At 44.8% G+C, this 23,871-nt stretch overlaps 1 protein-coding gene and 1 long non-coding RNA gene across 4 annotated transcripts in view; one reads left to right on the top strand and one right to left on the bottom strand.

Annotated features, from left to right (window-relative positions):
* atrx (ATRX chromatin remodeler) overlaps positions 1 to 1,241 on the bottom strand; it is a 238,029-nt gene extending 236,788 nt beyond the window's left edge. Inside the window, exon 1 of one of the 3 annotated variants that reach the window (XM_043704988.2) lies at positions 1,141 to 1,241. Coding sequence is in view for 1 of the 3 variants with exons in the window: in XM_043704986.2 (XP_043560921.2) it covers positions 655 to 674 (20 nt within the window). In the remaining 2 variants the exon portion in view is untranslated. Of the gene's footprint in view, positions 1 to 654; positions 809 to 1,140 lie in introns of those variants that run through there. The other 2 variants (XM_043704986.2, XM_087991918.1) reach the window with 2 other exon arrangements.
* On the top strand, positions 98 to 10,328 carry LOC122557357 (uncharacterized). The gene is made up of 3 exons (XR_006313811.2): positions 98 to 204; positions 2,298 to 2,394; positions 10,138 to 10,328. It is a non-coding gene; the product is annotated as an uncharacterized LOC122557357 (long non-coding RNA).
* The last annotated feature ends 13,543 nt before the right edge of the window (positions 10,329 to 23,871 follow it).

The following is a 23,871-nucleotide window of genomic DNA, read 5'->3' on the forward strand; positions in this document are numbered from 1 at the left end:
TTCGCTAACCTAACGGCAACGTTGCACGGGTCCAACAACCCACTTGGCAGAAGCCAGTGCTAGATTCAAAATGGAGAATCCGAGAAAAAGCTGTCCAGTGAAAGTGACGTTTGGCCTTTGCATCACTATCTCTCTCCACTCCTCATCGAGTGAGGAAGCAACAGCGTCTGACGAACACCAGACCCGCTACATACGAATGTATATGTATGTGTGTTTATGATACGAAACTTCAATGATCAGTGCGCGGCCTTGAAAGGGAGCCTAACGCGGAATTGGGGATTTCCTTTGGGGAGAATAATCGGCTTCCTAAATGTGAACCCCCTCGATGCAGCTTAGCAGAGAGCGCGCTAACGGAGGAGGCGGGGGGTTTCCTACGTGCACCGGAGGCAACAAGGCCGCCATTTTTTTTAAGGAAAGGGCCTTCTTCTGGAGCCTCACTGAATGTGATCGGGGGGGGGGAAACAAGTGCGAGCGCCTCGGGGATCGGACAGGGGTAGGGGTGGGGGAGGGGTGTGAGGTTGAGCGGCCGGGGCGGTCATCAACTGTGGGAGGAGACGGGGACGGGGGCGGGGGGGCCGAATGGAGGCACTTCGCCCGTCTCAGCCCCGGGGCCGACACCGCTGGGTTTTCCCTCCTTCCCGCCCGGAGGAGTACCTGCGCGGCTCTGCTGTCATCTCTCCCGCGGCTCCCGTGGAAGGTGCGGCTTTGCTCCTTTCATCGGCGGCGATGGCTCTCCCTCCTTTCTCCCTCTCCCGCCGCGTCACTCTTCAAAGCCTCCGGCCTGCTACTTGCTCTCCTCTTCCTCCCCTCCCCCCACTCCCGGCTGTTTGTCCGCCTACACCCCGAACAGACAATACCGCGCCATGGCGCGCTCTCGCTCTCTTTCTCCGTTCGCTTCACCGACGCACAACCCTCCACCCACCTCCTTCCTTCCCCACTTTCTAATTGGACCCGATGCTTCCAGTATCCTCTGCGCCCATTGGTCGCTCCGGAGGTACCCGGAGCCCCGGGCCTACCATTTCACATGAGGACGGGCCGAGAAGGAGAAAACACAATCAAATTCAAAGGATACCTCGAGACAACCTCCACCTTCCTCCCGTCCCAGACCCTCGTCTCATTCTCCAAACAAGGAATGCCCACCTGTCATCCGCTCACCGGCCCGACTACATCGTGAGTCGGCCTGTCCTCCCACCTCGAGTCATCGCCATTGCCATCGAGAAAAGGAGGTAGTTCCTATGGTGACCGAGGCTGTCAGCCGCAAAGGTCATGTGCCGCGCCCCCTCATCCAATTGGCTCGCGGGTTGACACACGACGTCATGGAAAGATCAACCCGGGCAGTAAACGTTGATGCTATTGGCTACTTTTGCAGCTTCTACATATTGATTGGATGGTAGTGACGTTACTATGGTAACTGTTGCTATGGCTATTGGGATGTTCAGGGAGAAAGCCAACTAGAAAATATAATTTAGGGGAAATCAGATATTGAAAATTTAATTGACTTTATGGAGAACAGACGCTGTGGTTGGAATGTTCATCATTTTCTTCACGGTTATGATCTAATTAATGGTGCTGTGTAGGACAGGCAAAAGAGCAATTAAATAGTTGTAAATAAATGTTGTTAATGATCTATGTTAGGTGTATATCCTATTCCTTCTCCACATATCCACTTATAATGCTAATGATAGCTATATTTTTTAAAAGTGCAAAATGTCATAAGATTACAGTGTAACATTTGGCATCCATACATTTGCCCCTATTTTCACGAGCATCTGCCTCCACAGCACCATAGTATTGTAGAAATAGAGTTTAATAAATATGTTGGTTGGTCTCTGAGATAACATTTGTAACTTTGATACCAGTTGTCAGGCTAGGAAGTTGGAACTCGTACAGGTGCATGCTGTTCTTTAGCCTAACAATCATATACAGACAAATATATATATATATATTACTTGGCCTGAGCTTAAATACTTTACCATACTGTCTGCTCCTATCCCTCTCCATGACTATAATAAAGGTCAGGGAGTTGTGATCACTATCACCAAAATGCTCACCCACCGAGAGAGCTGACACCTGGCCCATGTTAAAACTTGGTAGCAACAATTCTGGGTGGATGATGTTTTTTCTCAAAGAAATCAGAAGAACCAATATGCAAAATAGAGGATAAGCAAAGCAAAAAGTCCTGAAAATTCTGATTTCTCAAAGAATATAGTGACTGAGTGACTTAAAATGAGGCGAACTCTAAAGTTGCAGCTTGTTGTTGCCAGTCAAACATTTAACAGGACCTGTTCTTTCCAAAGGGTTGTGGGTGGTCTGATGCAGCACCTGGATGTCTATTGTGCAAGACGCAGTTCCACAAGAACAGCCTCAGGTGTCCATTGGAAACAACAGTTCAAAGTGAGTACTTTCGGGTTGCACCTGAACTGGAAGGGTACCAATTTCCTGGGTGGGATGTTTGCTACAGCTCTTTGAGAGAGGTTAAACTAGTTTGGCAGGGGTTTGAGAACTGGAGCTACAGATCAGAGGATGGGGTAGCTGGTGAACAGGAGATACAGCATACAGACGGTCTGTGAGGAAGGACAGTTGATAGGGCAAAGTTGCAGTCAATGTGATAGGTTGAAGTGTGCCAATTTTAACACAAAATGTACCAGGAATAAGGGTGATTAACTTAGAGCATGGATCAGTACTTGGAGCTACGATGTTCTTGCCACTACAGACATTTGGATATCACACGGGCAGAAAGGGTTGTTGGATGTTCTGGGATTTAGATGTTTTGAAAGGAATAGAAAGGGAGGTAAAACAGTTGGAGAGTGGTATTGCTAATCAGGGATAGTATCACAGCTACAGAAAGGGAGGTCATTGCGGACGGTTTGTCGACTGAGTCAGTAGGGGTGGAGGTCAGAAACAAGAAAGGAGAAGTCACTTTATTGGGAGTTTTCTATAGATCCCCAATAGCAACAGAGACACAGAGGAGCAGATTGGGAGGCAGATTTTGGAAAGGTGCAGAAGTAACAGGGCCATGGGTGACTTCAACTTCCCAAATATTAATTGGAACCTCCTAAGTGCAAATAGTTTAGATGGAGCACATTTTCTCAGGTGTCTCCAGGAAGGATTCCTGACTCAATATGTAGACAGGCCAACTAGAGGGGAGGCTATAATGGATTTAGAGCTTGTCAATGAACCAAGTCAGGTGTCAGCTCTCTCGGTGGGTGAGCATTTTGGTGATAGTGATCACAACTCCCTGACCTTTATTATAGTCATGGAGAGGGATAGGAGCAGACAGTATGGTAAAGTATTTAATTGGCAGACAGGGAAATACAATGCTATTAGGCAGGAACTGTGGAGCATAAATTGGGAACCGATATTTTCAGGGAAATGCACAACAGAAATATGGAGGTTGTTTAGGGAGCACTTGCTGTGAGTGATGGATAGGTTTGTTCCACTGAGGCAAAGGAGGGATGGTAGGGTGAAGGAACCTTGGATGACAAGAGATGTGGAACATCTGGTCAAGAGGAAGAAGGAAGCTTACTTAAGGTTGAAAAGCAGGGTTCAGACAGGGCTCTAGAGGGTTACAAAGTAGCCAGGAAGGAACTGAAGAATGGACTTAGGAGAGCTAGAAAGGGACACGAAAAAGCCTTGGTGGGTAGGATTAATGAAAACCCCAAGATGTTCTACACTTACATGAGGAACAAGAGGATGGCCAGAGTGAGGATAGACCCTTTCAGGGGTAGTGGAGGAAACTTATGCCTGGAGTCGAAGGAGGTAGGGGAAGTCGTTGATGAATACTTTGCTTCTGTATTCATTAGTAAAAGGGACCTTGTCATTTGTGAGGACAGTGTGAAACAGGCTATATGCTCGAACAAGTTGATGTTATCAAAATAAGTTGAAACTTTATTGCTGGAACAGCACAGCAGGTCAGGCAGCATCCAGGGAACAGGAGATTCGACGTTTCGGGCACAGGCCCTTCTTCAGGAATGAGCAGAGAGTGTTCAGCAGGAGAAGATAAAAGGTAGGGAGGAGGGACTTGGGGGAGGGGCGTTGGAAATGTGATAGGTGGAAAGAGGTCAAGGTGAGGGTGATAGGTCGGAGTAGGATGGAGGCAGAGAGGTCAAGAAGAAGACTGCAGGTCAGGAAGGTGGTGCCGGGCTGGAGGGATTCGGCTGAGACAAGGTGGGGGGAGGGGGGATGAAGAAACTGGTGAAGTCCAAGTTCATCCCCTGCGGTTGGAGGGTTCCCAGTCGGAAGATAAGACGCTCCTCCTCCGACCGTCGCGTTGTTGTGGTTTGGCGGTGGATGAGTCCAATGACCTGCATATCCTCGGTGGAGTGGGAGGGGGAGTTGAAATGCTGTGCTACAGGGTGGTTGGGTTGGTTCGTCCGGGTGGCCCAGAGGTGCTCTCTGAATCGCTCCGCAAGTAGGCGGCCTGTCTCCCCAATATAGAGGAGGCCACACCGGCTGCAGCGGATGCAGTAGATGATGTGGGTGGAGGTGCAGGTGAATCTGTGGCGGTTATGGAAGTTTCCTTTGGGGCCTTGGAGAGAAGTGAGGGGGGAGGTGTGGGCGCAAGTGTTGCACCTCCTGCGGTTGCAAGGGAAGGTGCCGGGAGTGGAGGTTGGGTCGGTGGGGGGTGTGGATCTGACAAGGGAGTCGCGGAGGGAGTGGTCTCTACGGAAAGCTGATAGGGGAGGGGAGGGAAATATATCTTTGGTGCTGGGGTCTGTTTGGAGGTGGCGGAAGTGACGGCGGATGATGCGCTGTACACGCATCATCCGCCGTCACTTCCGCCACCTCCAAACAGACCCCAGCACCAAGGATATATTTCCCTCCCCTCCCCTATCAGCTTTCCATAGAGACCACTCCCTCCGCGACTCCCTTGTCAGATCCACACCCCCCACCGACCCAACCTCCACTCCCGGCACCTTCCCTTGCAACCGCAGGAGGTGCAACACTTGCGCCCACACCTCCCCCCTCACTTCTCTCCAAGGCCCCAAAGGAATCTTCCATATCCGCCACAGATTCACCTGCACCTCCACCCACATCATCTACTGCATCCGCTGCAGCCGGTGTGGCCTCCTCTATATTGGGGAGACAGGCCGCCTACTTGCGGAGCGATTCAGAGAGCACCTCTGGGCCACCCGGACGAACCAACCCAACCAACCTGTAGCACAGCATTTCAACTCCCCCTCCCACTCCACCGAGGATATGCAGGTCATTGGACTCATCCACCGCCAAACCACAACAACCCGACGGTCGGAGGAGGAGCGTCTTATCTTCCGACTGGGAACCCTCCAACCGCAGGGGATGAACTTGGACTTCACCAGTTTCTTCATCCCCCCTCCCCCCACCTTGTCTCAGCCGGATTCCTCCAGCCCGGCACCGCCTTCCTGACCTGCAGTCTTCTTCTTGACCTCTCCGCCTCCATCCTACTCCGACCTATCACCCTCACCTTGACCTCTTTCCACCTATCACATTTCCAACGCCCCTCCTCCAAGTCCCTCCTCCCTACCTTTTATCTTCTCCTGCTGAACACTCTCTGCTCATTCCTGAAGAAGGGCCTGTGCCCGAAACGTCGAATCTCCTGTTCCCTGAATGCTGCCTGACCTGCTGTGCTGTTCCAGCAATAAAGTTTCACCAGTGTAAGACTGACTGGTCTGTAATTCCGAGGGTATCCTCTGGTACTATTCCACAATGAGGATGCAAAGATCATTGTCAAAGTTGCAGCAATCTGTTACCTCTGCTTCCCGTAGTGACCTTGAGTTTATCCAGTCTGGCCCAGGAGACTTATCTGTCCTCATGTTTTTCAAAATTTCTAGCACACCCTCCTTCTTCACATCGATACGGAGAGCCTGTTTTGCACTGGGGTGGACAAAGTTAAAAATCACACAACATCAAGTTATAGTCCAACAGGTGTATTTTGATAACGCGGCTGCTTGTCGGTTCCGTAGGCAGGTGCTGAGAAAGGAGCTGACAAGGGAGGCGCAGTAGTAGTTTGGCGCACTGACCTTTACACCGCTGAGGCCAAACGCCAGCTCGCAGACACCTCCTCCTACCGTCCCCTTGACCATGACCACACCCCCCACCACCAAACCATCATCTCCCAGACCATCCATAACCTCATCACCTCAGGGGACCTCCCATCCACCGCCTCCAACCTCATAGTCCCACAACCCCGCACCGCCCGTTTCTACCTCCTGCCCAAAATCCACAAACCTGACTGCCCCGGACGACCCATCGTCTCAGCCTGCTCCTGCCCAACCGAACTCATCTCGGCATACCTCGACACGGTCCTGTCCCCATTAGTCCTACGTTCGTGACACCACACAAGCCCTCCACCTCCTCCAGGATTTCCGCTTCCCCGGTCCCCAACGCCTCATCTTCACCATGGACATCCAGTCCCTGTACACCTCCATCCCCCATCACGAAGGACTCAAAGCACTCCGCTTCTTCCTTTCCCGCCGTACCACCCAGTACCCTTCCACCGACACCCTCCTTCGACTGACCGAACTGGTCCTCACCCTGAACAACTTTTCTTTCCAATCCTCCCACTTTCTCCAAACAAAAGGAGTAGCCATGGGCACCAGCATGGGCCCCAGCTATGACTGCCTCTTCGTAGGGTATGTGGAACAATCCATCTTCCGCAACTACACTGGCCCCACCCCCCATCTTTTCCTTCGCTACATAGATGACTGTATCGGCGCTACCTCGTGCTCCCACGAGGAGGTTGAACAGTTCATCCACTACACTAACACCTTCCACCCCGACCTCAAATTCACTTGGACAGTCTCGGACTCCTCCCTCCCCTTCCTAGACCTTTCTGTTTCTATCTCAGGCGACCGAATCAACACGGACATCGACTCCCACAGCTACCTGGACTACACCTCCTCCCATCCTGCCCCCTGTAAAAACGCCATCCCATTCTCCCAATTCCTTCGTCTCCGCCGCATCTGCTCCCAGGAGGACCAGTTCAAAATACGTACAACACAGATGGCCTCCTTCTTCAAGGACCGCAATTTCCCCCCCGACGTGGTCGACGGTGCCCTCCACCGCATCTCCTCCACTTCCCGCTCCTCCGCCCTTGAGCCCCGCCCCTCCAACCGCCACCAGGACAGAACCCCACTGGTCCTCACCTACCACCCCACCAATCTCCATGTACAGCGCATCATCCGCCGTCACTTCCGCCACCTCCAAACAGACCCCAGCACCAAGGATATATTTCCCTCCCCTCCCCTATCAGCTTTCCGTAGAGACCACTCCCTCCACGACTCCCTTGTCAGATCCACACCCCCCACCGACCCAACCACCACTCCCGGCACCTTCCCTTGCAACCGCAGGAGGTGCAACACTTGCGCCCACACCTCCCCCCTCACTTCTCTCCAAGGCCCCAAAGGAAACTTCCATATCCGCCACAGATTCACCTGCACCTCCACCCACATCATCTACTGCATCCGCTGCAGCCAGTGTGGCCTCCTCTATATTGGGGAGACAGGCCGCCTACTTGCGGAGCGATTCAGAGAGCACCTCTGGGCCACCCGGACGAACCAACCCAACCAACCTGTAGCACAGCATTTCAACTCCCCCTCCCACTCCACCGAGGATATGCAGGTCATTGGACTCATCCACCGCCAAACCACAACAACCCGACGGTCGGAGGAGGAGCGTCTTATCTTCCGACTGGGAACCCTCCAACCGCAGGGGATGAACTTGGACTTCACCAGTTTCTTCATCCCCCCTCCCCCCACCTTGTCTCAGCCGGATTCCTCCAGCCCGGCACCGCCTTCCTGACCTGCAGTCTTCTTCTTGACCTCTCCGCCTCCATCCTACTCCGACCTATCACCCTCACCTTGACCTCTTTCCACCTATCACATTTCCAACGCCCCTCCTCCAAGTCCCTCCTCCCTACCTTTTATCTTCTCCTGCTGAACACTCTCTGCTCATTCCTGAAGAAGGGCCTGTGCCCGAAACGTCGAATCTCCTGTTCCCTGGATGCTGCCTGACCTGCTGTGCTGTTCCAGCAATAAAGTTTCAACTTTGATCTCCAGCATCTGCAGACCTCACTTTCTCCTTACACTGGTGGGCAAATTATTGGAGAGGATTCTGATAGACAGGAGTTATGATTATTTGGAAAATCATAGTTTGATTAGAGATAGTTAGCATGGCTTTGTGAGGCGCAGGTCATGCCTCAAAAGCCTTATTGAATTCTTTGAGAATGTGATAAAACACATTGACGAAGGTAGAGCAGTGGATATGGTGTATATAGATTTTAGCAAGGCATTTGATAAGGTTCTCCATAGTAGGCTCATTCAGAAAGTAAGGAGTCATGGAATACAGGGAAATTTGCCTGCCTGGATACCGAATTGTTTGGCCCATCGAAGACAGAGGGTGGTAGCAGGTGGAAAGTATTCAGCCTAGAGCTCAGTGACCAGTGGTGTTCCTCAGGGATCTGGTTGGGATCTATGCTCTTTGTAATTTTTATAAATGACTTGGATGAGGAAGTGGAAGGGTACGTTAGTAAGTTTGCCGATAACACGTAACTTGGTGGAATTGTGGCAGGTTGTTGTAGATTGCAATGGGACATTGACAGTGTGCAGAGTTGGGCTGAGAAGTGGCAGATGGAGTTCAATCTGGAAAAATGGAAAGTGATTCATTTTGGAAGGTTGAATTTGAAGACAAGATTACAGAGTTAAAGGCAAGATTCTTGAAAGTGTGGAGGAATAGAGAAATCTTGGGGTCCACGTCCATAGATCCCTCAAAGTTGCCACCCAAGTTGATAGGGTTGTTTAGAAGGTGTATGGTGTTTTGGCTTTCATTAGCAGGAGGACTGAGGTTAAAAGCCATGAGGTTATACTGCAGCTCATTGAAACCCTGGTTAGACCACACTTGGAATATTGTGTTCAGCTCTGGTCGCTTCATTCTAGGAAAGATATGGAAGCCTTAGAGAGGATATTTAGCAGGATGCTGCCTGGATTGGAGGGCATGTTTTACGTTGAGGGAGCAGGGGCTTTTCTCATTGGAGTGAAGAAGGATGAGAGGTGGCTTGATAGAGCTGTACAAAATGTTGAGAGGCATAGAATGATTAGCCACTTTTTCCCAGGGCAGATATGGCTTTCATGAGAGGGCATAATTTTAATGTGATTGGAGGAAGGTTTAGGGGAGATGTCAGAGGTAGGTTCTTTACACAGAGAGTGGTGGGTGTGTGGAATGCACTGCCAGCAGTGGTAGCAGAGTCAGATACATTAGGGGCATTTAAGTGACTCTTAGCTACGCACATGGATGATAGTAAAATGAAGGGTATGTAGATTAGTTTGATCTTCGAGCAGGATAAAAGGTCAGCACAACATCGACGGCCGAAGAGCCTGTACTGTACTGTTCTATGTTCTAATATGCAGAAGACTTCACTACGAAGTGATCTCTTTCAGACAAGTTGTTGATGAAATCTAAACAGACTTTCAGTCAGTCTTGAAATCCTTCAATGTTTATTGTAGTCTTGACAACCTTGCTATTGGATGCGCCTGGTCTAACATAAGTACCAGCAGGCAGCTGTCTCAGAAAGGTCAATTCATGTGATGATGCTACATTGAGGAATGAGCTTGTTCAAATTCTTGTTGGCATTCTCCCTGGTTTATTGCAGTCAGTATAAGATTTGATTTCAAACAGGCAGTCCAGTGTATGAGACAGGCTGGATACAAAGCACAATGCCAGAGACATGATTCGGCTTTGGCCATCAAAGTTAATATTGAGTTTATTGGAGGCCACACTTATTCAGTTGAAGGTTGTTTTAAAGAAACAATTACCTACAATGCCAAATTTCCTATTTATGTCTTACAGAATCAGGACAAATCTTTATTGATTTGGAAAGTTTGTGTCCAACTAGGTCTTATATCGTGGTTTGCAGGCATTCCAGCTCAGGTCAAAGACATTCTATGATGATTACAGTGCACTTTAGAATTACCTTACCTCCCTAGGAATATAAACTTTTATCTGAAGGAAATTGGATGACATCTTGTGAAGATTCTTCACAGCTTTTCCAGGAGTTCAATCAACTTTATGATAGAGTGAAGACCTTCCTTCACATGTTACTGAAAAGACACCCAGAGGTAAAGCTTAATAACATTACTATCAGGCCACATTTTGTCATTTCAGGAAGAAAATCCTGTTTACCTGATTCTTCAATGTTGCAGTGCATCAAGATCCCTCTGACGCTCTTCCAAATGATAGTCAGTAGAACTCTTCACATACTCCTATTATTTTGGGTGTGGGCATCGGTGACTAGGAGAAAGTGAGGACTGCAGATGCTGGAGATCAGACATGAAAATGTGTTGCTGGAAAAGTGCAGCAGGGCAGGCAGCATCCAAGGAGCAGGAGAATCGACGTTTCAGGCATGAGCCCTTCTTCAGGAATGAGGAGAGTGTGCTAAGCAGGCTAAGATAAAAGGTAGGGAGGAGGGACTTGGGGGAGGGTCGTTGGAAATGCGATAGGTGGAAGGAGGTTAAGGTGAGGGTGTTAGGTTGGAGTGGGGGTGGGCGCGGAGAGGTCAGGAAGAAGATTGCAGGTTAGGAAGGTGGTGCTGAGTTTGAGGCTTGGGACTGAGACAAGGTGGGGGGAGGGGAAATGAGGAAGCTGGAGAAATCTGAGTTCATCCCTTGTGGTTGGAGGGTTCCTAGGCGGAAGATGAGGTGCGCTTCCTCCAGCCATCGTGTTGCTATGGTCTGGCGATGGAGGAGTCCAAGGACCTGCATGTCCTTGGTGGAGTGGGAGGGGGAGTTGAAGTGTTGAGCCACGGGGGGGTTGGGTGACCAACCAACCCAACCACCCCATGGCTCAACACTTCAACTCCCCCTCCCACTCCACCAAGGACATGCAGGTCCTTGGACTCCTCCATCGCCAGACCTATCACCCTCATCTTAACCTCCTTCCACCTATTGCATTTCCACGCCCCTCCCCTCTACCTTTTATCTTAGCCTGCTTGGCACACTCTCCTCATTCCTGAAGAAGGGCTTATGCCCGAAACGCGATTCTCCTGCTCCCTGGATGCTGCCTGACCTGCTGCGCTTTTCCAGCAACACATTTTTAGCATCGGTGACTAGGTCAAGATTTATTTAAGAATCAGTGACCATTTAACCACACTGTTGTGGATGTGACCAGTTAAGGATAGCAGTTCCTGAAATAGATTAGTGAATCAGATGGATTTTTTTTCCCAACAATCAACACCGTTTCATCGTCATCACACTTAAAGACTGTTGAATTTTTAACATTATTTTCTTTATTTTTCTACTTAATACCAAGAAGCACTGTGATATTTTAATTTTTAATATTGTTTCTTTTTTTCTGCTTTTTATCAAAGATTTTGTATCTAGGTACCTTTGTATCTGAGATGGCACTGAGAATGGCAATATTTAACCTTTTTACTGCCCTCATGTACTTCTGTACTTGAATACCCATGACAATAAAATCCAATTTTAAATCTATGAATTCTTTATTTTTATTGAATTCAAAGCCCATCATCTGCTATGGCATGATTTGAACTCAGGTCCCCAAAATATTACCTGGTCTCTGGATTAACAGTGTAGCGATAATACCACTGGGCCATCTATAATGATGCCAATATATATGACCAGCAGTGTTAATGAAGAAATGCCACTTGTCTACTGAATATTTGAGAGTACTTTAAATACTTCCAACTTTAGATGTCACAATGATCTCTCCATGAACAACAAATAATGTGTGTCTGACGAAATGGGGGGTGCAAAATTGCAGAGAACACAAAAAGCTGTCCATGTAGGAAAATTCTTTGACAACCCTGAATTATTAGAATATTGTTCTACTATCATGAAAGCTCAGAAAATTCTTCATTTTCATCTAGTGGCCCAAACATAGTATTTGAAATAGCAGCTGTTGATGTTAAACTCCCTCTCATGTAATCTTTTATTATACAGCAGTATTTCACAGTAACTATAGATGCGCCCTCAACAGTCCTGAAGCAAATCTTCTGGTACAAACAGCAATCTCTGATGAGACTTCCTTATACAGTTGCAGTCCTTAATATTGTACAGTCTTCCCAATGATTCACTCCTCTCTTCATGGGAAGGATATTGTTAAACTTGAGCGGGTACAGAAAAGAATTACAACGATATTGCTGGAATTGAAGGGTTTGAGTTATCGGGAGAGGCTGAATAGACTTGGGCTTTTTCCACTGAAGTGTCAAGAGTCTGGGGGGTGGGGGGGGAGGGAGAGGGTGACCTTATAATGGTTTACAAAATCATGAGGGGCATGGATAGGGAGAGTAGCCAAGGTCTACTCTCCAGGGGAGAGGAGTCCAAAACTAGAGGGCATAGCTTTAAGGTGAGAGGGGCAAGATTTAAAAGGGACCTGAGGGGTAACTTTTCCACGCAGAGTGATGCATGTATGAAACAAGTGCCAAAGGAAGTGGTGGAGGCAGGTATAATCACATTTAAAAGGCATCTGAATAAGTATATGAATAGTAAGGGTTTAGAGGAATATGCCTAAATGCTGGCAAATGGGACTAGGTCAGATTGAGATCTCTGGTTGGTGTGGATGATTTGGACTGAAGGATCTGTTTCTGTGCTTTATGACTCTACTCTTCAGAATTTGATGCAAGGAACTCAAAATGTCATTGTTCTGCTCAAGCAGTTAAATTGTGGTACTGTTCAGTTTTTCTTCCATGATGTACCTTCACCATTCAGCAGTATTTCATTGTCAAATCTACTTTTCATTGGAGGATGTCATGAATGAGTTAAGTCTTAATTGGCAACTGGAGGAGAAAGTGAGGTCTGCAGATGCTGGAGATCAAAGTTGAAACTTTATTGCTGGAACAGCACAGCAGGTCAGGCAGCATCCAGGGAACAGGAGATTCGACGTTTCGGGCACAGGCCCTTCTTCAGGAATGTCATTCCTGAAGAAGGGCCTGTGCCCGAAACGTCGAATCTCCTGTTCCCTTAATTGGCAACTGGTCAGGTGTGAGCCAGACCTAGGTTTGTCCTGATGCGAAGATAACTGGAAACCATCCCTTTCATTCTGGAAGATTTGGGATGATATTACTGATCCTATTCTGTTTTTTCCAACACCTGAAATTTTGGTTTCAGATGAGCCCTCTGGCCATTGCACTCCTATAGTATTTTGAATGACCAGACCAAAGAGAACTGAGAGATTTGTACCTGTAAACAATGACTTTTTTGGAGTTTGATGTTGTGGAAACGAATTAAATTAAATGGCAATCATTTACTTAATGTGTTGTTGACAATGTTAAGAAAATATTTTTTATTTATTATGTTGAAAATTGAGAAAGTATTGGTGGGGGGAATGTAAAGGTAGGGTTTAATGAATATGTAGATGTGTCTCTGAGTTTAATGTGATGTTACTGTGACCTTAGTAGTGTGATGATCCCCACTATTGGTAATTTTGGACAATTCAAATCTCAGAGTAAAACCTGACTGGATAAATCTTAAGTTTTATTTTTGCAGTTTACTCATCGTAGTCAATCACCAATAATACACAGAAGACTCCCAATGTTGTTCGAACAAAAAGCGCACATCAATACACAAATGAAGAAAAGCAAAGCTACAGATATGACAACTTAGAAAGATCTTAACATATACAGCTAAAAGCAAACAATTAAGCCTCCCCCAGCAATATTCTTTAGACAGGAAGAAAGTGAGGACTGCAGATGCTGGAGAGCAGAAGAGTGTGGTGCTGGAAAAGCACAGTCGGTCAGGCATCATCTGAGGAGCGGGAGAATCGACATTTCGAGCATGAAGAGCTTATGCTCAAAACATTGATTCTCCTGCTCCTCAGATGCTGCCTGACCAGCTGTGCATTTCCAGCATCACACTCTCAACCCATACTCTTCAGACATTCAACTTCAGTGAATTACTATTCCAACCTTTGATTTGATACTTAACTGCTTCCTATACATACATGCATACAGACAGACAATGCAACTCTGTAAAGATAAAGTCAGTTTAAAATAAATGACAGATGGGTAAAGCACCTTGGTGTGCTCAGTCTTTAAACTCAAAGCATCAAAACTTCTCCCAGTCCAGTTGTTTTCCTGTCAATGAGACCACAATGCTGATAGCGACAGACTCAAATGAGAGTTAATAAGAAACACCAATTTTTGGAACTTTTTCAGGTTACCAGAAGATATATCACTGACAGCAATCTGTGCAGCTTGTCCTGCTGTAATATTTCTGCTTTCTCAGGAAAAAGACCAACCTTACTTTTTCTGTGAAGCTTCTTGGAGGTTTGTTTCTTCAGACCACACACCCAAGTCTCTACTGAAAATACATCAACTTCAGTTGAGGCTTTTGCAAGGCAACCTGCAGCCGAAGGCTTTCAAAACTAGTCTGTCCACAATTAAAGCCACATCTCTCTTAAAAAGTTTATTTATCTGCTTTCCACAAAATCAGTAGGTGGCGTACAGCATTATTAAGCTGTTGGCCTGAATAAGTCACATTGTAAAAACCCCTTTTAATCCAAAATGTCCAAAGGGTATCGTCTTTCACCATTTCCAATTGGGTTTCATTATGATACAGACTTGAAAACATATACACATTAGAAGCACAAAAACCCAGAATTCTATTAATTCATCTTCATTCATACATTATCCAAAATTTATACAATTTCTTGTCACCTTCTTAACTTCCATTCTATTCCAGTATCATATTCTTGATTGTGGATGCACTATGATATTTTCCAGCACTATGAAAAGTTTTTATAAGGTAGTCTGTATTATTGATTGTCCATAACAAGCAAAAAAAAAATTTTTTTGCACTAATTTTATTGTAATTGTCTTCAAAGGAATGTGTTCTTAAAATCAAGTTACCATAACCATATTATAAGGATTTATTGATTTACCATTCTCTCTCAATTAAGGGTCCCATACAGTTATTAAAAGGTATCAAGAGGTTCATTAAAAACTAGTACTGGGGGTATTAACAGCGCTAGTTGATTAAGTATTAATTATTTATTCTTAATAAGAAGATAGAACTATCCTGTAAGTTAGTAAGTCCTAGCCAGTAAATATAAACAGTTTATCAATTTCATGTGCCAAATTGTATTTCGTTATGGTATCTAGGCAGTACCATTATCTGATATGCAACTGTTCACTCTTCGTCAGCTGGCCTGTAAGGATGTATCCATTTCTTTATCACAATTCCATTTTAAACATAATAACACTTAAGAATTCCTTCAGCCTTAGCTTCTCTGGATGGTTGATTATGCTAAGTTAATTGCAGCTCAACAAGCAGATCTGAAGTCAATCAAAGACAACATACCAGGTTTTTTTAAAACAATTTCTAAAGAAAACCTTAGGATATGTTAATAACAGCTTCTGGTATCACTCTGACCTCTGGTGATGAAATGGACAAGAGACAGGAGGTTGGCAGTAATTATCAGAGCTGGTGCAGACATGATGTGCTAAATAGTCTCCTGCACCATAATAATTCTGATATTAGGAATGAAGTCACCTACTTTATGATAATGGAAACATTTAGGCTTTTGATTTTGATTTCAGCACCTTCCTTTCTGGCCTGAAGAATTCCCAGGATGTTTCCTGCTGTTTATAAGATCTTAAGGCCATAAGAAAAAGGAGCAGAATTGGGCCAGTTGACCCATCAAGCTTTCTCTGCCATTTGATCATGACTGATGTGCTTCTCAACCCCATTCTCCTGTCTTCTCCCTATGACCCTTGATTCCTTTACCAATCAAGAACCTGTCTGTCTTAAATACACTCAATGACAGCCTCCACTGCCTTCTGTGCAATGAGTTTCACAGATTAACTACTCTCTGGAATGAGGAGTAATTTCTTCAGCCATTCTAAATGTTTGTCCCTTTGCTCTGAAGTTGTGCCCTCACATCCTAGTGGAAATATCTTCTCCACAATCACACTATCCAGGCATCTCAGTATTCTTTAAGTTTCAATCATATCTTCCCTCATCCTTTAAACTCCATTGAGAACAGACCCAGAGTCCTCAACTGTTCCACGTATTACAATGATTTGGAGATGCCGGTGTTGGACTGGGGTGTACAAAGTTAAAAATCACACATCTCCAGCTTCTGTCGCAACACTACGGATTTCTTACAGAAACTCAGCACCCACGGACCAGTCGAACCGGGAACATTCCTCGTCACAATGGACGTTTCCGCACCCTACACCAGCATCCCCCACAATGATGGCATCGCGGCAACAGCCTCAGTATTCAACACCAACAACTGCCAGTCTCCAAACATCATCCTACAACTCATCCGCTTTATCCTTGATCACAACATCTTCACCTTTGACAACCAGTTCTTCATCCAGACACACGGAACAGCCATGGGGACCAAATTTGCACAACAATATGCCAACATTTTTATGCACAGGTTCGAACAAGACTTCTTCTCTATGCAGGATCTCCAACCAACATTGTACACCAGGTACATTGACGACATTTTCTTCCTCTGACCCATGGCGAGGAGTCACTGATTAAACTACACAGTGACATCAACAAGTTTCATCCCACCATCAAACTCACCATGGACTACTCTCGACTGTCCCATTCTTGGACACATGCGTCTCCATCAAGGATGGACACCTCAGCACCACACTCTACCCCAAACCCACAGACAACCTCACAATGCTACACTTCTCCAGCTTCCACCCAAAATATATTAAAACAGCCATTCCCTATGGACAAGCCCTACGCATACAACGGATCTGCTCAGATGAGGAGGAACGTGACGGACACCTGGAAGTACTCAAGGATGCCCTCACAAGAACGGGGTACGATGCTCAACTCATCGACCGCCAGTTCCGACGTGCCACAGCAAGGAACCGTAATGACCTCCTCAGGAGACAGACACGTGCTGCAACTGACAGGGTACCCTTCGTTGTTCAGTACTTCCCAGGAGCTGAAAGATTACGCCATATTCTTTGTGACCTGCAACACATTATCAATGAGGATGAGAACCTCACCAAGACCTTCCCCACACCTCCACTACTTGCCTTTAAACAACCGCCAAACCTCAAACAGATCATTGTTCGTAGCAAACTACCCGGCTCTCAGGACAACTCCACACAACCCTGTCATGGTGGACGCTGCAAGACATGTCAGATTGTGGACATAGATACCACTATTACGCGTGGGAACACCTCCCACCTTGTACATGGCAGGTACTCATGTGACTCAGCCAACGTTGTCTATCTTATACATTACAGGCAAGGATGCCCGTAGGCATGGTACATTGGGGAATCCGAGCAAAGGCTACGACAACGGATGAATGGGCACCGCACAACAATCAACAGACAGGAGGGTTCCCTCCCAGTTGGGGAACACTTCAGTTCAGGTCCAGGACATTCAGCCTTGGACCTTCGGGTGACCATCCTCCAAGGTGGACTTCGGGACAGGCAGCAGAGAAAAGTGGCCGAGCAGAGACTGATAGCTAAGTTTGGTACCCATAGGGAGGGCCTCAACCGGGACCTTGGGTTCATGTCACATTACAGGTGATCACCATGCACTACACACACACACACAGATATTCCTACACACACACACACACACACACTCTCACATACACACGGACACAGGTACACACAGACACCCACACACACCCTTATAGACACACACACTCCCACGCTCACCCCCTCACTGACTTAAGACACTCTGCACTCACTACACACACACACACTTTCTCACACTCACAACCCCCACCCCAGACAGACAGACAGACACACACACAGACAGACAAAGACCCACATGCACACATATATTTTGTGGGGTGAATTTTTATTTGCAGAGTTACATTGTACTTTGCTCAAAAACTGCATGCATTCATGTAGAACTCGGAGCTCAAAAACTGCATGAATTTATGTAAAACTCTGTTATCTCACTTTTTAGATTAGAATCAATCTAAACATCATGGCATAGACAGAGAACACAGGGGGCCAACACCTTCAACATATTGTCAAGCTATCACCATTGTTAACAGCTAACCCGAGAATGCAACTTTAAAAAAAGGTTTTGTGATTTACACATGAAACAGATGAAAGGCTTAACAGACAATCAATTTTTCAATGTATAATTTCAGTTACATCACACTGTAAATTTTTGCTATAAATTCTGTGTTATGATCGAGCTCTCCACTATCACCTGATGAAAGAGCGTCACTCTGAAAGCTAGTGTGCTTCCAATTAAACCTGTTGGACTATAACCTGGTGTTGTGTGATTTTTAACTTTGTACACATATTACAAGCCTTTGATCCCCAGGATCATTTTTGTATACCTACTCTGGACCCTCTCCAATGTCAGCACATCTTTCCTGAGATATAGCTCACAAAACAGCTCACAATATTCAAATGTGGTCTGACCAAAGCCTTATACAGTCCAAGCAGTACACTTTTGTTCCTGTATTCTAACCCTCTTGAAATGAATACTTACATTGCATTTGTCTTCCTAACTGCCAACTGAACCTGCATGTTAACCTGACCAGAATCCTGAATTAGGACTCCCAAGTCCCTTTGTGCTTCAGATTTCTAAAGCCTTTCCCCATTTAGAAAATAGTCCATGCCTCTATTCTTCTAACCAAATGAATTACCTCACTTTCCCACATCATATTCCATCTGCCAGTTCACCAATTCTCCTAGCCTGTCCAAGTCCTTCTGCAGCCTCCTTGTATCCTCAACACTACCTGTCCTTCCACACGTGTCATCTACAACCTTAGCAACAACCCCTTTGTTCCTTTCTCCAAATCATTAACGTATAATGTGAATGGTTGTGGTCCCAATACTAACCCCTGCAGAACTCTGCTAGTCACAGGCTGCCATCCTGGAAAAGACCCTTTATTCCCATCCTCAGTCCCTATTCAGACAATCCTTTATCCATGCCAGTAATTTTCCCCTAACACCTTGGGCTCTTAACTTATTTAACACTTGGTCAAAGGCCTTCTAGAATTTCAAATAAATCACGTCCACTAGCTCTCCTTTGCCTAACTTTCTCATTACATCATAGAGTCATAGAGATGTACAGTGCAAAAACAAACCCTTCAGACCAACTCATCCATGCCAAAAGGATATCCCAACCCAATCTAGTATCACCTTCCAGCATCTGGCCCATATCCCTCCAAACCCTTCCCATTCATATAACCATCCAGATGCCTTTTAAATGTTGCAATTGTACTAGCCTCCACCACTTCCTCTGGCAGCTCATTCGACACATGCATTACCCTCTGAGTAAAAAAGTTGCCTCTTAGGTCCCTTTTATATCTATCCCCTCTCACCCTAAACCTATGCCCTCTAGTTCTGAACTCTCCCACCCCAGAGAAAAAGACTTTGTCTATTTCTCCTATCCATGCCCCTCATGATTTTATAAACCTCTATAAGACCACCCCTCCGCTTCCAACGCCGCAGGGAAAACAGCCCTAGCCTGTTCAGCCTCTCCCTATAGCTCAAATCCTCCAACCTTGGCAACATCCTTGTAAATCTTTTCTGAACCCTTTCAAGTTTCACAACATCTTTCCAATAGGAAGGAAACCAGAACTGCACGCAATATTCCAACAGTGGCCTAACCAATGTCTTGTACAGCCGCAACATGACCTCCCAACTCCTGTACTCAATACTCTGACCGATAAAGGAAAGCATACCAAATGCCTTTTTCACTATCCTATCTACCTGAGACTCTACTTTCAAGGAACTATGAACCTGCACTCCAAGGTCTCTTTGTTCAGCAACACTCCCAAGGATCTTACCATTAAGTGTATAAGTCCTGCTAAGATTTGCTTTCCCAAAATGCAGCACCTCGCATTTATCTGAATTAAACTCCATCTGCCACTTCTCAGCCCATTGGCCTATCTGATTAAGATCCTGTTGTAATGTGAAGTAACCTTCTTCGCTGTCCACTACACCTCCAAATTTGATGTCATCAGCAAACTTACTAACTATACCTCTTATGCTCACATTCAAATTGTTTATATAAATGATGAAAAGTAGTGGACCCAGCACTGATCCTTGTGGCACTCCACTGGTCACAGGCCTCCAATCTGAAAAGCAACCCTCCACAACCACCCTGTCTTCTACCTTTGAGCCATTTCTGTATCCAAAATAGCTAGTTCTCCCTGTATTCCATGAGATCTAACCTTGCTCACCAGTCTCCCATGGGGAACCTTGTCGAACGTCTTATTGAAGACCATATAGATCACATTTACTGCTCTGCCCTCACCAATTCTCTTTGTTACTTCTTCAAAAAAACTCAATCAAGTTTGTGGGTTACCTCTTCAAAGAATTCTAACAGATTTGTCAGGCATAACCTCCCCTGTCAAATCTGTAATAACTCAGTCCTATTTTACCAAGTACTCCACAATCTCACTCTTAATAATTGACTCTAAAATCTTACCAATGACAAAGATCAGGCTAACTGGCCCATAGGTTTGTCTTCTGCCTCTCTCCCTTCTTAAACAGGGATGTTACATTAGCCATTTTCCATTCCTCGAGGTCCCTCCTTGATTCCAACATCTCTATAATCTCAGCTATCTCCTTCAGAACTCCGGAGTGTAGTCCTTCTGGCCCAGATGCTTTATTAATCTTCAGATCTTTCAGCTTCCCCAGAACTTTATTCTTAGTAATGGCCAACATACTCACCTCTGACCCGAACTCTCGAAGTTTTGGTATGCTTCTTTAACTTGGTGGTCTGCCTTCCTTCTACTCCCTCACTTCTATCCTCAGGTTAGTGGGGGTAAAGGATAAAAGGCTTAGTTTTATGGATCAACTCATCCTAATAAGCAATTACTATTGCCTCTTAGCTGTTACAATCAGCTTTAGTACGGGTACTAACTACTGGAAGAAGTGAACTTTTAAGTTCTTCTAAAATAATTTCCTTAAAAGCAACGTGATGCATGTACTCTTAACGGCCATCTTTATTTTCAAAATTACTTTTCTTTACCCCACTCAAACTATTTCCTAAAGTTTCAATACATTTGCCTGTGTGCCTCAGAAACCAATCATGAAACTTTTTAATTCATCATAATCCATCAAAAAAAATCTTCCCATGTAGTGATGAATAAATCTCAAATGCTCTACCTTTCAACCTGCTCTGCATCAATCGTAATCAGAATTCCTTCAATCACTTAATTTCTTTTGCTTAATTTTCAAATAATGTAACAAATGCTTCTTTTTGCTTAATTTTCAAGCAACGTAACAAATGCCTCCTTTTTTTTACTCATAAATATTTCCTCACTGAAGTTTAGGTTGGAAGTACAATTTTCCTCTTCAGAACTTTGCTCTGCATCAGAGGTGTCTCTATTTACTGCCAATCCTCCCAAGCTGGTATCCCCTTGTTTTTCTTTCCCCCTCCCTTTGTAATTCAAGTTGCAGATTCTTGAGCACTGTCACTTTTTCTTCCTCCACTAGTTCAAGTCATTAATTTTGCATTTCCACTTTTATCTATTTTGATTCCAATGTTCTCTGTTCCTTGAAATTCTAGCTTTTTAAAAAAAACGTTCAAGTTGTTTTAGCTGTAACTCTATCATAACTGGACCAATTGTGGCCCTAATCTGGTTCTGTTTATCACAAAAGTTCAACTTAGTAAATATTTCATTGATTAACCTTCCAGGTAACTTTCTAGTCAGTTACCTTAATGCACATACTGTAATGAAAACAACGTTTGAATTTTTGTTCACACCTTTGGTAAAAGAAACTAGCCACCTTCACAGAACTGAAAAAAAAACTGACAGCAATTTTACTTTTATGTTAAAATCCTAATTCCCAAATTATAATTACAAACTTGTATCACCGTAGTCACGTATTCTGCTAGAAGATGGGAACGTTTACACCTCAGAGCATGTTGCGTTTTAGGCTCAGCATGTACAGATTGTTAATACCCAAGAGGCTAGAGTTAAAACACAGAGTACACTTGGAAAGAGGAGCTTATAGGGTTGAAGGCAGTCACAAAAAAACTTTCATCTCTTTTGATGAAAGATTGGCAATAAATCCTGATCCAGAGATCAATTTTTGACATTTCATGAATAAATTAAAAAATTCTCTGCATAAATGTAATTAAAATAAGGATTACCCAAAACAATTCGTGACCATTTGTGATTAAGTAAATGAGAGCCAACATTGATTTGCAATAACAAGAGTAATAGCTAAACATGATTCACTGGGTGTAGGAAATGGACAACAGAATTAGGAACTGAAACTTTAAATGTTGATCAGAAATTTTGGAGATCATTTAAACACTTAAAAGCATGGAAGAGAGTTCCAACAGCATACATGTTGACAAAGAAGCTAGTAATATTAACACAGAATGTTTTCAGCTTTAACCAAGAAAAAATAGGACCAGAGAATATTTGCTGCAGTTTTGTAATTTTCTACAAGCTATTTGACAAAGATACCCAATTGTCTTCAGAGACCAAGGCCAACAAAGTTCTATTAAATTGCACAGTCCCCATACCATTTTTTAAAATGTTGCCATATCAGCAATGATCTAATTAGTAATTTAACAAAGGGAACTTAACCAATCCAAACTATTTTGATCATTTTTTATACTAATGCATGCTGTGAAATAAATATGATACACGTAATCCAAAATTACTTTCATGACAATTTGAAATGAAGCAAATGAGAGCCAACATTGATCTGCAAGGACAAGTGTAAGAACTAAACATGATTTGTTTAGTATAGGAAATGGACAACAGAATTAGGAACTGAAGCTTGAAATCTAGATGAGAAATTTTAGAGAATATCTAAATATTTAAAAGGCGCGGAAGAGTTGGGAGGTCATATTGCAGCTGTACAGAATATTGGTTAGGCCACTTTTGGAGTATTGCGTGCAATTCTGGTCTCCCTCCAATTGGAAAGATACTTGGAAACTTGAAAAGGTGCAGAAAAGATTTACAAGGAAGTTGCCAGGGTTTGAGGGCAATCCGATTGATGTGTACAAGATTATGAGAGGAAAGACAGATTAGATTGTGAGAATCTTTTCCCCACGGCAGATATGCCCAAGACCAGAAGGTACAATTTAAGGTCAGAAATAAGTGTTTCAGAGGAGATCTGAGAGAAAAAAAAATTCACCCAGATGGTAGTGGAAATGTGGAATGCATTGCTTGAGAAGGTAGTACAACTAGGTACTCTCACAACATTTAAGAAGCATCTAGATGAACATTTAAAATGCCAGGGCATAGTATGCCAAGTGCAGGTAAATAGGATTAGTGTGGTTTAGTTTTGGTTGGCATAGACATGGTGGGCAGAAGGGCCTGTTTCTATAACACTACATATACAACACATTCATTTCACAGCAGATTTATTGGACTAAAGCAGATTGGCCATATGACTGACAACATAGTGCATTTGGCTTGACAAATATCACTTTTGTGATGAGTCATAGATGTACAGAATGGAAACAGACCCTTTTAGTCCAACTTGTCTACATCAACCAGATATCCTTATTTAATCTAGTCCCATATGCCAGCACTTGGCCTATATATCCATCCAGGTGCCTTTTAAATGTTGTAGTTGTCCCAGCCTCCACCACTTCCTCTGGCAGCTCATCCCATACACACAACCTTCTGAGTGAAAATGTTGCCCCTTGGGTCTCTTTTATATCTTTCCCCTCTCATCCTAAACCTATGCCCTCTAGTTCTGGACACCCTCACCCCAGGGAAACTACCTATTTAGCCTTTGCATAGCTGTATAGGGCATTGGATAGACAGCTTTTGGAATATTGTTTGCAATTCTGGTCTCCCTCCTATAGGATGGCTGTTATGAAACTTGAAAGGGTGCAGAAAAGATTCAGAAGGATGTGCCAGGGTTGGAGGGTTTGAGCTACAGGGAGAGGCTGAATAGTCTGGGGCTGTTTTCCCTGGAGCATCGGAGGCTGAGGAGTGACCACG

The sequence above is a fragment of the Chiloscyllium plagiosum genome, unplaced genomic scaffold (assembly GCF_037043375.1).
Source record: "Chiloscyllium plagiosum isolate Xiang-an unplaced genomic scaffold, Cpla_swu_hap1 HiC_scaffold_11, whole genome shotgun sequence".
In the NCBI taxonomy this organism is placed as follows: domain Eukaryota; kingdom Metazoa; phylum Chordata; class Chondrichthyes; order Orectolobiformes; family Hemiscylliidae; genus Chiloscyllium; species Chiloscyllium plagiosum.